This window comes from Chrysochloris asiatica, unplaced genomic scaffold (genome assembly GCF_000296735.1).
Source record: "Chrysochloris asiatica unplaced genomic scaffold, ChrAsi1.0 scaffold00011, whole genome shotgun sequence".
Lineage (NCBI taxonomy): Eukaryota > Metazoa > Chordata > Mammalia > Afrosoricida > Chrysochloridae > Chrysochloris > Chrysochloris asiatica.
The window spans coordinates 37,554,714-37,567,604 of NW_006408529.1; the positions used below are offsets into that span (position 1 = coordinate 37,554,714).

Genomic DNA, 12,891 nt, shown 5'->3' on the forward strand with positions numbered 1-12,891 from the left:
ATTTGGGAATGCCATTTCAGAGATAAACTAGAGTAGATTGACTGGTCTAATTAACTATTTAATATCAATGTTTACTATTCCAGGAACATTAATAAATGTCAGCTGTTATATATATTTTTTAATTTAAAGTTACCCATGACTAGGAAAATGCCAAGGTTGGACTACAAATTTGCACACAGCCTTAATATGGAATTTATCTCTGACTTGGAAGACACAGACCACTGTCCTCATGAAGATATTAGAAGCTTCACTTGTCCTAATGTCTGGATGCGTAAGTTAAAAATCTAATAAAATGGTTACATGAGTTTTTCTATTGTGCCATTTCAGTATATGATGTCAGCTTCTCCTGAAAAATTCAAGCTTGAATTTTCTTCACTATTTTCATACATATGGAATTGTATGCTTTAATTATCTGTATACAGAATGGCCTTTTCAGTGTCATTTAAGTTGTAATAAAGGTTTTGAAGGCTTGCTTGCTTTCATGCAAATTTACTTTGTGGTTCAAAATCATATGATAAAACTTTGTCAAGTAAAGTACTAATATAGCACAAAAACATTCTTATGGCACAATTTTGGTCTTTTTATTTTAATTATAGATATGCTAGATCTAGTTTTCATACCTCCTACCTAAAGAAACTTGATTTTATATGACAAGTCAACTGAATTTAAATTCCCAAAGATACCACAAATTTAGGGCACAAATTAAATACATGATAAATACCAGAGGACATGCTAGAACTGAACTTTTTTTTTTTTTTAATTACGAATCCACACTAATCACACATATAAACCAGTTTATTAGATTGTCAGTGATACTTTGAGACAAATTCAAGTTATTTTATTTTACTTCATATAAACAGAGGATGGGAGGAAAGTTTTAAACTTCAAGCTTTGTTCAGCATGTATGCAGTTAGCATCCACAAAAGCACCATTGGGTATGGAAGAATTAGCACCACAGAATTTTAGGACCTAACTGATAACATGCATCATTGAAAAACTTGGAACATGAAAACGGAAGTAGTACATGGTATGGTCTATTATAAACAATACAAGGCAATTTATGATTTGCTTTCATACAGTACAATACAATCACCAATCAATGAGAACCCTTTAAATACAATACAGGACAAAAAAACAACTTGTACCCTGTTAACACTAAAGCAGTTACAGATTTAAAAAAAATGTTTCTTGTAAGAGGCAATGGATTGCAATTATCAACCTCCCTTCAATTTTTAAATTCAGAGTTAGATAGTTACATGATCTCTTAAGAAAGTATTTTCAAATCTTTATGTTTCTCTACCTCAGTGTTGACAAATGGCAGTTTGAAATGGAAAGGTTTGATTAAAAAAGGGGAACAAAAACCTGGAAGAGTCAAGAGGTACTCCAGTGTGGTGGAATGTATTCCACATTAGGTCAGTTTGAAAATGATGCCAATGGCGTTGATACTTATCTTCGCTTCCGTGGAGGAATGCCAAGTACAGAAGCCTTGCATTCATGATGAACTTCAGTTCATTTCTTTCAGCGAATGCCTTTATTCTGGAGTGTGACATAAGAGACTTATTCCTTATTCCTCAACTGTGTTTGTAGTGTCATAGGGCTGTTCCTTATGCTTGATTTGACAACAGTGAAAAAGGTGGATATTCTCTCTGGATTTAGGGTAAATTGTGAGCTAAAGAAAAAATATTAATTTAAATTTAGCAAATAGGAAATTTTAAAGGGAGTTTTACTATTTTCACAGTACAAACCCATGGTTGACATCCTTGAAAACCTTTCTGTTAGAAAGCATGTAACAAACCCTCAATTTTAAGTTGTGTCCAGACCAATTTTGGCATATTAGAAGATACTGTATACGAAATGCACAATAAGGATAGATATAGGTATATTCAGATCTCAATGCATTGATGCCAAGGAAAATATATTTTTACTCACCAAGAGAAGAATATACCTTGAAGTGTCTATGCAGACACATGAATCAATCATGTATCTGCCCAACTTCTAATTCTGGAATAGTGATAACAGGGTCCTTTAGGAAAAAGTACTCAGTTACAGTACAGCAGCAATTTAATGTTATATGTATTTAACAGCAAAACCTTTTTTTGAAAATAGAGGCAGTACTATACGGTAAGTTTACAATTAGTTCACCATTTCTAAACTTGTAATACATGCGCTTATTTGTTTTTCCCGGTTTAAAAAAATCCCACTAGGACCAACATCTTTCAGAACAACAATCTAACATTGAACAAAACTTTCTAAGGAAAATATTTCGCATTACAGAGATTTGAGAAAAGCCTGTTACTCAGCATCACAAAATACTCAATAGATCTACATTTAAGATTGTTCATGCCATGACATTAACACACCTTTGGGTTAATATATCTTATTTTTAAAAGAAAACAAACTAAAGACTTGAAACTACCTAAAGATTTGACATGGAATTTGTCTTTAGTCTCTCTTTGATGTGGGTAGACTTCTCATACACGTGACTCCTTTCTATTCAATGTAATAATGATTGTGTCTGTGAAGCTGCATTTACACATCAAAGCATTTAGAACTAGTGATAGAAAAATGCTCAACATAAAGAATTAAAAGACAAAAAGTTAAAGGATAGAATTTTGTTTTATTTTTTTAAAGAATTGCCCCCAAACAAAAAAGAAAAATTTGTTCACTGTGAAATGCTCTTCTGTTGAAAAACATTCTTGGATAAAAGTCAGTATATATATATATATACCTTTACAAATGTTAAAAAGAGATATGTTAACTTGAAAGTGTTGAACTCAAATTTTGTTAAAAAAAACAATATCCTGTGCTTTTTTTCTGCTGAATCAAATACATTGTATGGATAGCAATTACTAATTTTCTTTAGAGGAAATAGCTGTACCTATCAGCACACCCATAAGATTGATTTAAATTTGATAATGCACTTGACATGGTTGATTTGAATACAGAAGAAAACAGACTTCTTAATGTTTAGGGTTACATTAAAAAAAATCTGAACTAAAACAAAAATGAATTATCAAAGGCTAACTTAAGAATTTGAATTTCCTTTATATTGATTAGCATTTCAAGAAAAGGCAGTGCCAATTAAAGATTAGATTTTAAAAAATTAAAACTATCTAAAAATTGTTAATAATAAAAAATTTCAAATTTTACATTTTAAGCCTCAAATTATTGTACAATATTTAAACTAACAGCTTTGCTCTTATCATATATACTTTTGTTACCTTAGTTTTATTACTTTATTATTTATTGGTTATGTTACATATATAATTTTCTGTTAAAATTTGTTTTTTCATAAATTGTTTGAATCATTACATTATAGTACAAGAGGCTTTAGAAAAAAACATAAGCAGGATAAATTTATAAAAGGATAAAGAATTTCTTAAGAGATTTTAGACAAATTTTATACAAAGTTCTCTTTTAAGGTAATAAAGTGCCTTCTTTTCCAAGTAATTAATTTTTTCACTAAAGTATTCTTAAGGCTTTGTAGCAAAGTCAGCATTATTAGAAGTTTGATAATATATGGGGTTTCATTATTAACTAGCATTCTTTTATAAGGTCGTATTTCATTTAATATTTCAATCCATATTAATTAATTTTAATAATTGTTGTTGTTTAGTACTGTCAAGTCAGTTCCAACTCATAGCGACCCTATATATGGTTTCCAAGGAGCAGCTGGTGAGTTTGAACTGCTGACCTTGTGGTTCAAACCGATTTTGCGGTCTAGTGCTTTATCCTACAGTGCCACACCAGGACTCCACTTTTTATAATTGGCAGTTTAAAAAGATAAATTTGAATTATAAATTCAGAATTTATTTTGTGGGAAAAGTAAAAGACATACAATTTCTACATGCTGTGATTTATATATAAGACTCACATGTTGCTTGTGAACAATCTATTTTATATCATAATATATAGCACCCAATTTTCCTCAAAAATGTCAACAGAATTTTAAATTTCATGGCAACCATAGAGCCACCATTTCATTCATTCATATATTCTGTGTCTTTACATTTAAAATGATTGTGCAGCCTTAAATGAGCTATGCCAGAGAAAATCTAAAGTAAATTTTCAGATACAGGCACAATGAATATCTTCAATTGCAACAGCTTATGCATAATTTGTATTTATGCCAACATTTTATATTAAAGCATCTATATTGGTTTTCATTTTGCTTCTACTAACCCATAGGTATATTGCAGTAAAATATTGGTAACTTAATAGAAGTGTATACATCCATAACCACACAATTCTATTTCTTGTAAATCTTGTCCTTTTCTTTGGAGGATATGGATATATTTTAAGCACAGCTATGCACATGGCTGTCTTGGCAGCTCTAGATCTTAGGATGAGTTATAACTATATGTGCATCAACTACTTAATCAACTATAGCTAATAAAATTAATTGAAATGTTTGAATATTATTTTTTCAAGAATTTAGTTATTTTAGCAGAAAATTACTAATATCACACAGATGAACTGATATGTAAAATGCTTTTCTGATTACCACTGGATTAAAGTATTCCTTTAAATAAAGATTTTTGAGGTTAGGGTTGAGGAATAAAGCAAATACTCACTGCAAAGAATGGTTTAATATAAATTCTCCACATAGCTAAAGAAAAAAAGAATTATTAGTAGGAAAGAGTGCCAGCCATAAAATCGAGTTTGGTTTTGAACCAAAAGACTACTAACAGTACTTCCTGGGAATTTAAAATGAGATTAAAATGGAATAAACCTTCATAATTGCACATTCCTTTACCAAAGTGCCACAAGTTACCAAACATTTTTCTAGAATGTACACGGTGCTGGTTTTTGAAATATAAGTACATATATAGTTTTACCTTTTTCTATTAGTATAATACATTTTCACAAATTTAGCACAAATATAACCAGGAAGATGAATTATAACTTTCTGAAAATAGTATAGCTTTTAAGAACCTTGGTCATTATGAAGAATTCAAATGCAAGTATAGTCAAAGCATTCCCACAAAACCTGAAAACATCATGTGTTTTTCCAGGCAAATTTTATGAATACTCTGCCATACAACGAGCAGAGAAGTCATATGCTTCTTAAAAAACACACATATATTGGTTTAGTTATCCTGACTCCGTGGTACACTTGTTTAGTCTCTTCAATCACTGAAGCAACAATACATGTTATAACCAAGTTTCAAAAGCAGTATTAAGCTTTGAGTTTCTTAACCTTAACTGTTTATTTGTATTAAATATAGCAACAGTGTGTGATGCACAGGTTATTGTCATGTTCTATTTATTCTAAGTAGGAACACTAAATGGAAATGTATATTGATAATATAAGGACAAAAGTCACTAGAGATCAAAGCACTAATATATGGAACAAATAAAATAATAAGCAACTGTATGGACGTTCTCCATATTATTGAATTTTGTAAATCAGGGTTAAGACAAAAAATGAAGATCTCTTTACCATGTAACAATTATATTAACATATTCAAATAAATGGAATAAAAATTAAATATGTTTTGGTGTTTCTGAATGTGAAGTTAAACTTGAGTTGTTTTATTATAAACTGAAACCCAGCCCCCAAAGATATTGTTCAAAGGAAAGCGACAATGTGAGATAATGATTCTCAACAATACGTGATCTATGTCCTGCTATGCCATTGTTTACAAACTGGTGTAACACCCCACTTAATTTTGGGGAAAATATTTGTAAAAAATTAAGAAAAGTGCTAATGTAAAAATTAAGATTATTTATAACCATAAAACATTAAAAGACAATAAAAAATAAGCCCCTTCCTTTTTAAACAGTTTGAGAATCTCAATTTTGGGTATAAGAATGATTATATAGAAGGAGATAAAAGAGAAGATGAATTCTGTATATTCTTCATCTTTTGAGTTTGTAGAATAGGATATGAATTCGTATCCTTTGAGAGAATTAATACACTTTTAATGCATATGTAAAATTAAAAAAGGGTCATACGTAATAAATTACTGATAATAGCTCATATACAACACACTGACAGGTTAATCATGGGAAGGACAGATATTCATCCTACTTAATAAACCTCATAGTTTGAGTATGAGAACATAGTTCTTCATTGGTAAACAATAATCTTGGTTTCAGCTTGTAAATCTTTTTATACAAGTATTTCAAATTAAAGAAAAACAACATTGAAATGTAGAAGGTTCTTAAGAGAAGCTATAAATTTGTGTGGAAACTTCAAACTATATGTGAGATTTAAACTATATTTGTTGTGTTAAGTGCTGTTGAGTCGGTTCTGACTCACAGCAACCCTAGGGTTTCCAAGGAGAAGCTGGTGAGCTTGACTTGCCGACCTTGCGGTTCAAACCAGTTTTGCAGTCCAGTGCATTAACCCACAGTGTCAATCCAGCTCATGCATTACCCCTGAATTCCAGTCTTACACTAATACACAGATTTATTTATTTATTTATTTATTTTTTACTTTGTGAAAGCGAGGCAATTCTATCTATCCTTGGTCACATAGTGGTGACCTAAATACTGAATATATTATGAGAACTGCTTCTACTATATAATCTGTTCTAGTATTCAAATCTTTTATGGTACTTCTAATTTCCAAAAATGCTTTATAACTAATCATAATCTGTCATTGTGTCCTTATGAAGAAAGCAGCAGAATTGATATATTTAGCCTGTGCAGTGGTGAAGCTGTGTAGGGTTTATGTAGATCCTATGTAGCTCTGTGAAGAACTACTGACTTTCATTACCCATTGCTATAATATATTATGTGATCCCTGGGGTCAAAGATGATCTTTTTGTCTGTTGTATACCTAGATTCTAACAGAGTGTTTAGCTGACATGAATGTAAAAGAAATGTCTGTTGATTTAATGAGTGAGAAAGGGGGCTGAGATAACAGACCAAATAACCTCAACATAATCTTCCTGACTTCCAATCCTGAGAAGGTGTCCTGGCCCGCTTTTGCTTCTCTGCAAAAATAGGGTACTACTAGTTGTAAGTTGGTGGTGGTGGTGGTTATGTGCCGTGGAGTCAGTTCTGACTCATAGCGACCCTGTACATGGTTTCCGAGGCTGTAAATCTTTACGGGAGGGAGCAGAAAGCCTCATCTTTCTGCTGCGGAACATCTGGTAGTTTCGAACTGCTGACCAATTGTAGTTGTTAAGTGCTGTCAAGTCAATTCTGACTCACAGTGATCCTGCACAGGGCTTTGGAGGAGCTGGTGGGTTTCAACTAACGACCTATTGTAACAGTCCAGTGCTGATCCTGCGGCACCACACCAGGAGTCGTAGTCCTCGCTCTTATTTCACTATGGCAAAGGTCATATCTTAGGTGTTCTTCAGAGTATGAAGACACAAATGACAAAATTGGCAGTTATTACCACTCTTCCATTAAATTTAAAATTGTGCTTCTGAGTGCAATACACTATCTTAAACTAATTTAGGCATAATGAATCATAGAATAATCCTCACAGCTTCCATCATTAGTATGAATATGGAGAATATCATAATGGAAAGGGAAGACAAAGCGGAAAGGCGATCACTGGGGACTAGGTTCTCGAATTTTCTGGAAATTAGGACAAAAACGTTAAGGCCGTTGAGAAGATAAGTGATTTTACTGAACTGGATGAATGTTGAGAAGTTAGACTAGATAACATGTCTTTTCTAACATTCTATATGGTGCTAACTTGTGTCTCTGATAAAAATGGGAATCTATATAATATTCAAAGCATATTTTGGCATTCTCTTTAATAATTAAATGTACTTTAAAAGAAATCAACATTATTCTGTCTTTTGCAGTAATAATAATATGTAAAGCCTTCTAAATTTTGGAGAATACTACTTAAAGGACATCAAATATTGTGGGTATAATAATTCCTTATATGGTCAGCACAATTATCAGCAAGGAGTTTGTTCCTGTTCCCATTACTTTACATCAGCTTGCTCTTTAAAGAATAGAGAAATTAAAAAAAAAAAAAAAAAAAAAAAGCACAATTCATGGCTTTGTTTACAATTTCAAAGAGAGGAAGTTAAAAATATTTCTTGTAAAAAATTAGAGTTATGTTTTTTAATTACATCAGTGGAGAAACCAAATGGCTATAATTCAATTTTAATCTCTGTTTTAATAAAAATCACAATTAATTATAACATTTTGATTAAGATGCAACAAAACATCATTAATTACAAAACTTTGAAGCAAAAACCTAATTTTTACTTGATAAAATCATAAAAACATGGATGAAAGAAAGATGATTTACTATCAGCTTTCCTTCTGCTACACCATTGTTAAGTGCCACCCAGTTGGTTCTGACCCATAGCAGTTCTATAAGGGTTTCTGAGAAGTGGTGGGCTTGAACCGCCGACCTTGTGCATCAAACTGACCTCGCAGTTGAGTGCTTATCCTATAGTGCCACACCAGGACTCCAAATCATATTTAAAATTCTTTATTTCACATCCCAAGACCTCTTTAATTTATCCTTCTACCATAAAACTGATTATCATTGCTCATATTCAAATGAGAGCAAGGGCTATATCCTTATTTTTCTGTTTAGCAGCAAATGTTGTTATTGTTAAGTGCTGTCAAGTCGGGTTTGACTCATAGTGACCCTGTATATGGTTTCTGAGGAGAGGCTGTTGGTTTTGAACAACCAACCTTGGAATTAGCAGTCCAGTGCTTTTCCTACAGCACCACACCAGCAAACAGTACTGGCAGTTAATGGAATTTAATTATGACAACTAAAGTGATAAGCTGTTTGGTGAACTCACACATACTGCTCAAAAGTAGTTATTAGTATTTGTAGTTTAGAACCCACATCCTTGAGGCTTAGTATGCAAGTCCACATTCTGGATTAAGTATAAAATACTAATGAGATTTTCTTGGTAATCAAAATGTGGCTCCCCTTTTATTTGCAAGCACTAAGACTTAGGCCAAGTTCTACGCTGAAGTAGGTCATTTTCAAGGAAATCTTATTTTAGTAATTTTGGAATTATTAGAATGAAATGTGAACATGGTAAAATAATTTAGAAGCCATAGGAGAAAAATGAGCATAGAGGGGCAAGGGAAAGTATATGTATGTAGTAGTAAACATAAAGTTGACAGAAATGAGGAAACAAGTGGATGAGAGAGACTTAGAAGATGGGAATACTCTGAAATGGTATTAATATTTTCTCAGTAATCTGGCTAAGCTTCTTATTTCATTTGGGTACCTTTTCCCTTAAAACTGTTATGAGTACTGTAGTACTATATGGTGACTGTTTCCCTTGCTAAACAGTTTTGTAAACATTGAAAATGGCTTACTAGCTTTACATTAAGCAAGTGCCTGTTTTGTATGCTATTGGTAAATTTATGGATTTAAGTGTTCTGGATCTCTGTGTTCCTGCAGTTCCTTATTACAGAGCCTTGAGGGTAGAAAGGGTAAAGCTGGGGATGTCAGACAAAGGCCAGCTCAATCCTCTCCTTTCATTTGTTGTTATTAAGTACTAGCAAGTCAATTCCAACTCATAGTGACCCTGTGTAGCATAGCGGGTTACTTGTTGGGCTGCTAACCACAAAGTCAGCAGTTCGAATCTAATTCCCACTCCAGGGAGAATGATGAGGCTTTCTGCTCCTCAGACATCCTATACAGGCCTGCAAAGAGTCAGGGAACTAATAATATGGCACAAAACCACCACCAATGAGCAGCTGATGGGTTTGAATGCAGGCTCTTTTTACATTAGAAGAATTAATAGTGATAATTCACCTTTCTGATATATTGATTATATATATATAATATATATATTGTATTTATATATATTATAGCTTCCTAGAACCACAGTATAATCTCTTCTTAAATTTATTGCTGTTCCCAGAATCCCAAAGACTCTTCACTTAAAATGACGTTTAGGTAAGTTTAATTAGGAATTTCAGTAAAACAAAAATACCATCTGAATATTGCTCTCATTGTATGTATTCTACTTTAATTCATATATTCTTTCATAGGAATTATGGGTCAAAGTGAATTTCTAATAAACTGAGCTCACAGCATCTATGTTATATAATTTGAAGAAGTGCATAAAAATTATTGTGACATCTTTCTAGTGAAAAACAACAAATGCATAACTTGCAGGGTGTTTTGATAATAGAGATAGTATAACAAGTAGGAGTCCTGGTATGGCTGTGGGTTAATGCGCTGGACTGCAAAGTTGGCTTGAACCGCAAGGTCAGTGGTTCAAGCTCACCAGTCACTCCTTGGAAATCCTATACAGTGTCGTTATGGGTCAGAACTGACTCAACAGCACTTAACAACAACAGTAAGAAGTAAGTATCTCTTCACCTGCTATTATTTTTCACATTTACTTTCTGAAATTAAAGCAGAGCATAAAGTGAAGAAAATAATAGTTCTATGGCCAATACAATTACTATAGTAAACTTATCCAGGATCTGTTGTTCGTAGTATAATTTAAAGTATTCCAAAAGAGTACCTCTTTATGCATATAACATTACTCTAATTAAGGTAGGGGAGTTGTTTGCACATTAGGAGTTGTTGTTGTTGTTGAGTGCCGTCGAGTCGGTTCCGACCCATAGCGACCCTGTACAGGATTTCCGAGGGTGTAAATCTTTACGGGAGTAGAAAGCCTCATCTTTCTCCCGCGGAGCGGCTGGTGGTTTCGAACTGCTGACCTTAAGGTTCGCAGCCCGATTCGTAACCACTACGCTACCAGAGCTCCTTGCACATTAGGAGTACTGACATTTATTAACATTCTAGGTTATTTTGTCTCTCTGCGTGCCTACTACAGGTTGTCTGCTGCCAGGATTATAATTGTAGTCATGTGGCAATACAGACATTTAATGAAGATCTGCTTATTTTTTGTCTCTGTATTTTTTTTTTAAGTGCCATCAACACAACAATAAAAAAGAAACTACTGTTGATAAATGCAACAAGCTGAATGATTTCAAAATATTGAATTGAGTAAAAGAAGCCACATTTAAAAAAATACATGTGTCATTTGTATAAAATTTTAGAATAGACAAAAGTAACTTGTAGTGACAGAAATCAGATCAGTAGTTGCTTTTGGAAGTCAGGATGGGGTTGGGGGAAGGAGGAAATGTTGACAGGGAAGGGGTACAAAGAAACTTTCTGTAATGACAGATATGGGTCTGTGTCTTGATATTCATAAAAAATGATTGAATGGTACACTTAAGATCTGAACAGTTCACTGTATGTGAATTATACCTTAATAAAATATCTTTTTTTTTTAAAAAAAAAAAAAGCATTCCTGCTAAACACAATATTCTTGTTGAAGCAGAAGTTAGTTGACATTTTTTTTATTTCAAAACTTCTCCCTTTAAACCATCCTATAGACAGCAATGTGACCTAGAATGGGATCCATGAATAATATTCAAAAGAAGACATGGATTTTACATTAGGAGTTGTTGTTGTTAAGTGCCGCCAAGTCAGTTCCAACTCATAGGGACCCTGTATAAGGTTTCCAGGGAGTGGCTGGTGAGTCTGAACTGCTAGCCTTGCAGTTTAAACTGACCTTGTGGTCTAGTGTTTATCCTATAGCACTACATCAGGATTCTAATATCAGGAACCAAAATAAATTTTTATTACTAGGGCAAAAATAAGAAAATTATTTTATGGACTATCATACTAAATGTATTAGTTCTAAGAAAGGATATAAAATATGTTTAAAAACTATATTAGAACAGAAAAGGGTTTCTATGATTTATTATTGTGAAAATATTCAAAGCCATAAAATCAATAAAACATGCTTCCCATTGTACTTAATAGCCATTACAGCAGTATGTTCTTTACTCTTCTCTAGTTCCCTCCGGATGAGTGAAGTTGGTGTATTAGTATAGAAAGGACACTGGGTAACGTAAAACTTTTAAATGGAAAGGAAACAAGATTTTACCTCATGCAATTTGGTGCATAATCAAGAGTATATATGGTAAATCACATTTTAAACCAAATTCTTTGAATGCCAGTGGTTGAGGCCTAATTTATGATTGTCCACCAATTCAATCTAAGGGACCATATAAGTGTTTATCACCGTCAAAGAGGCTACATCCAGAGTAACAATATCCAGTGAATTCCAAATTTCCAACAAAAAGTACTTTAGGATTTTATCTGATATTTCCAAAAATAAATGAGAAAACTCTAATTGGTTATGAGAACTAAATAGTAATATCCTGAATGGAATTTATCCATAAGTGATGCCAAGTATTCATCTGCAACATTAAAATTGTTATCACCAGCCAGACAACTATTTCTGCAGTTCATTTCTTTTTATAATTTAATTCAAACCCATCAAAACTTATGCTGTTCCACATCCACATATGTCAAAGAAAGACATACAAAATATGTAATTTTGCTAGTCATTATCATTTCTTCTTGAAACTAGATGGAAAAAAGAAACAAAAGCAATTTTCCTAGCACAATGCCTGGCCCATAGGAGGAACTCAGTAGGTATTTGTTGAATAAATGAATGAATGCATGAATGCTTTCATTTTCCTCTAATTACCATTTCTTACCTCATGTAGAATCTTCTTACTCCACATCAGAAATGTTTATGATTAAGTTAGGAAACATGAGCACATAATCAATAAGAAAGAAATGCTCTGAAATATATAAGAATTCCATGTGTTATTATTACAGTAGCAACTGCTACTGCTGTTGCTAACATAAAAATTAAATATAAATTAACACAATTGTAGAACCACCACCATCACCAAGGGTTAAAATTTACATCAACCTTCAAAAACTATTTTTCTCAGAGCCAAAATGACCCACAAACATGTATAGTCATAGTCTTGTAGTAATATTTTCAACATTAAAATAAACAGGTGAGAAAACTCTTCCAATTGAGAGAAGAAATCAGAACTATTCTCAATGAACCCTGCATACTGCCTCCCATTGATTTGGAAGCAATGTAA

The 12,891-nt window shown here is 32.7% G+C and overlaps 1 protein-coding gene across 1 annotated transcript in view; it reads right to left on the minus strand.

Annotated features, from left to right (window-relative positions):
* Positions 1-780: 780 nt before the first annotated feature.
* PURG (purine-rich element binding protein G) overlaps positions 781-12,891 on the minus strand; it is a 38,889-nt gene continuing 26,778 nt past the window's right edge. Inside the window, exon 2 of the mRNA XM_006834498.1 lies at positions 781-1,669. Within this exon, the coding sequence (XP_006834561.1) occupies positions 1,565-1,669 (105 nt within the window). The 3' untranslated portion in view covers positions 781-1,564. The remainder of the gene's footprint in view (positions 1,670-12,891) is intronic.